The following is a 1,190-nucleotide window of genomic DNA, read 5'->3' as shown; positions in this document are numbered from 1 at the left end:
TTTTTTTTTTTTTTTTTTTTTTTTTTTTTTTTTTTTTTTTTTTTTTTTTTTTTTTTTTTTTTTTTTGTATCGCGTTCAGGGTACTTTACTGGACCGCATTGACTACAACTTAGAACAGGTAGCGCAGCAATCAGCTGATGCAACAAATGAAATAAAAAAAGCTGAAGAAAGCAGACGCAGCGGCTTGGCGGCTAAATGTATTTTCTTTCTATCTATGACTATCATTGTCTTGGTGAGAATATACAAATATATTAAACATATATATATATATATATATATATACATATATAATATATATATATATATATATATATATATATATATATATATATATACATATATATATATATATATATATATGTATATACATATATATGCATATATATAACTCGAAATGAAGAAACAGTAAAGATTAACGACTCTAAGCATCCAGAAGTAACATACATATAACAGTAAATAACAACAAAGGGCTGTATGTTGTTTTCTTTCATCTCCTACATATTCATTTTTTTAATATTTGGGTTTTTCTTGTTTGCAGCTCGTCCTGCTTATAATTAAACACACATAAACACCGCCAAGGAAATTCAACGCCACAGTGGGGCCCTGAAAGCCAGCCACCTCAGCCTTCAGTTCTTTACCTTCCGCTGCCGAGGCTGCGACAACATATATGTATATATGCTTGCATGCACAGCGGCATGCATATATCTATGCATGCATGCATGCATGCATGCAGTGTTATGCATATATTCATGCATGCGTGCATGCATGCATGCATGATAGCTGCAACGATGCAGCCTGTTGAGGGGTACAAGCCTAAGACAACAACATGTGACGGTGGGGTGTAGGAGACGAGTTCGAGTGCATGCAACTCCCTTTGTTGCTTGCACCCCTCTGTCTCCTGAGTCTGTGTGTATTTGTTGTTTATACTCTACCTCAGCTGCTCTATGCAGAGGCTGCGAAAAGATAGAAGCGCCTCTGTGAGTCAGTTCTATTGTCTGCCCGCTTCAATTGTAATCATTCTATTTTTCCCGCGGGTCTGTATTCCACCAGTACCAAATTTTTAGTTGCATAGAAACAGCGCTGTTTCATAAACAATCAGCATGTGGTGTATGTACAGCTCGTGGGCTACTTGCACTATAGGCGGCTTGTAGTGTGCTCTGTATAGGCGAAGAAAGCTAGGACGTAGCGGG

The 1,190-nt window shown here is 36.8% G+C and overlaps 1 protein-coding gene across 1 annotated transcript in view; it reads left to right on the top strand.

The window, feature by feature from the left end:
• EMH_0034330 (syntaxin, putative) overlaps window positions 1-568 on the top strand; it is a gene marked incomplete at both ends in the record, with an annotated part of 5,651 nt that extends 5,083 nt beyond the window's left edge. The window contains 2 exons of the mRNA XM_013494859.1: window positions 80-232; window positions 539-568. Of these exons, the coding sequence (XP_013350313.1) occupies window positions 80-232; window positions 539-568 (183 nt within the window). The remainder of the gene's footprint in view (window positions 1-79; window positions 233-538) is intronic.
• Between the last annotated feature and the right edge of the window lie 622 nt (window positions 569-1,190).

The sequence above is a fragment of the Eimeria mitis genome, genomic scaffold (assembly GCF_000499745.2).
Source record: "Eimeria mitis Houghton genomic scaffold, Emh_scaff1311, whole genome shotgun sequence".
Classification (NCBI taxonomy): Eukaryota; Apicomplexa; class Conoidasida; order Eucoccidiorida; family Eimeriidae; genus Eimeria; species Eimeria mitis.
The sequence above is the reverse complement of the archived record's forward strand: the minus strand, read 5'-3'. Positions and strand labels throughout refer to the sequence as shown.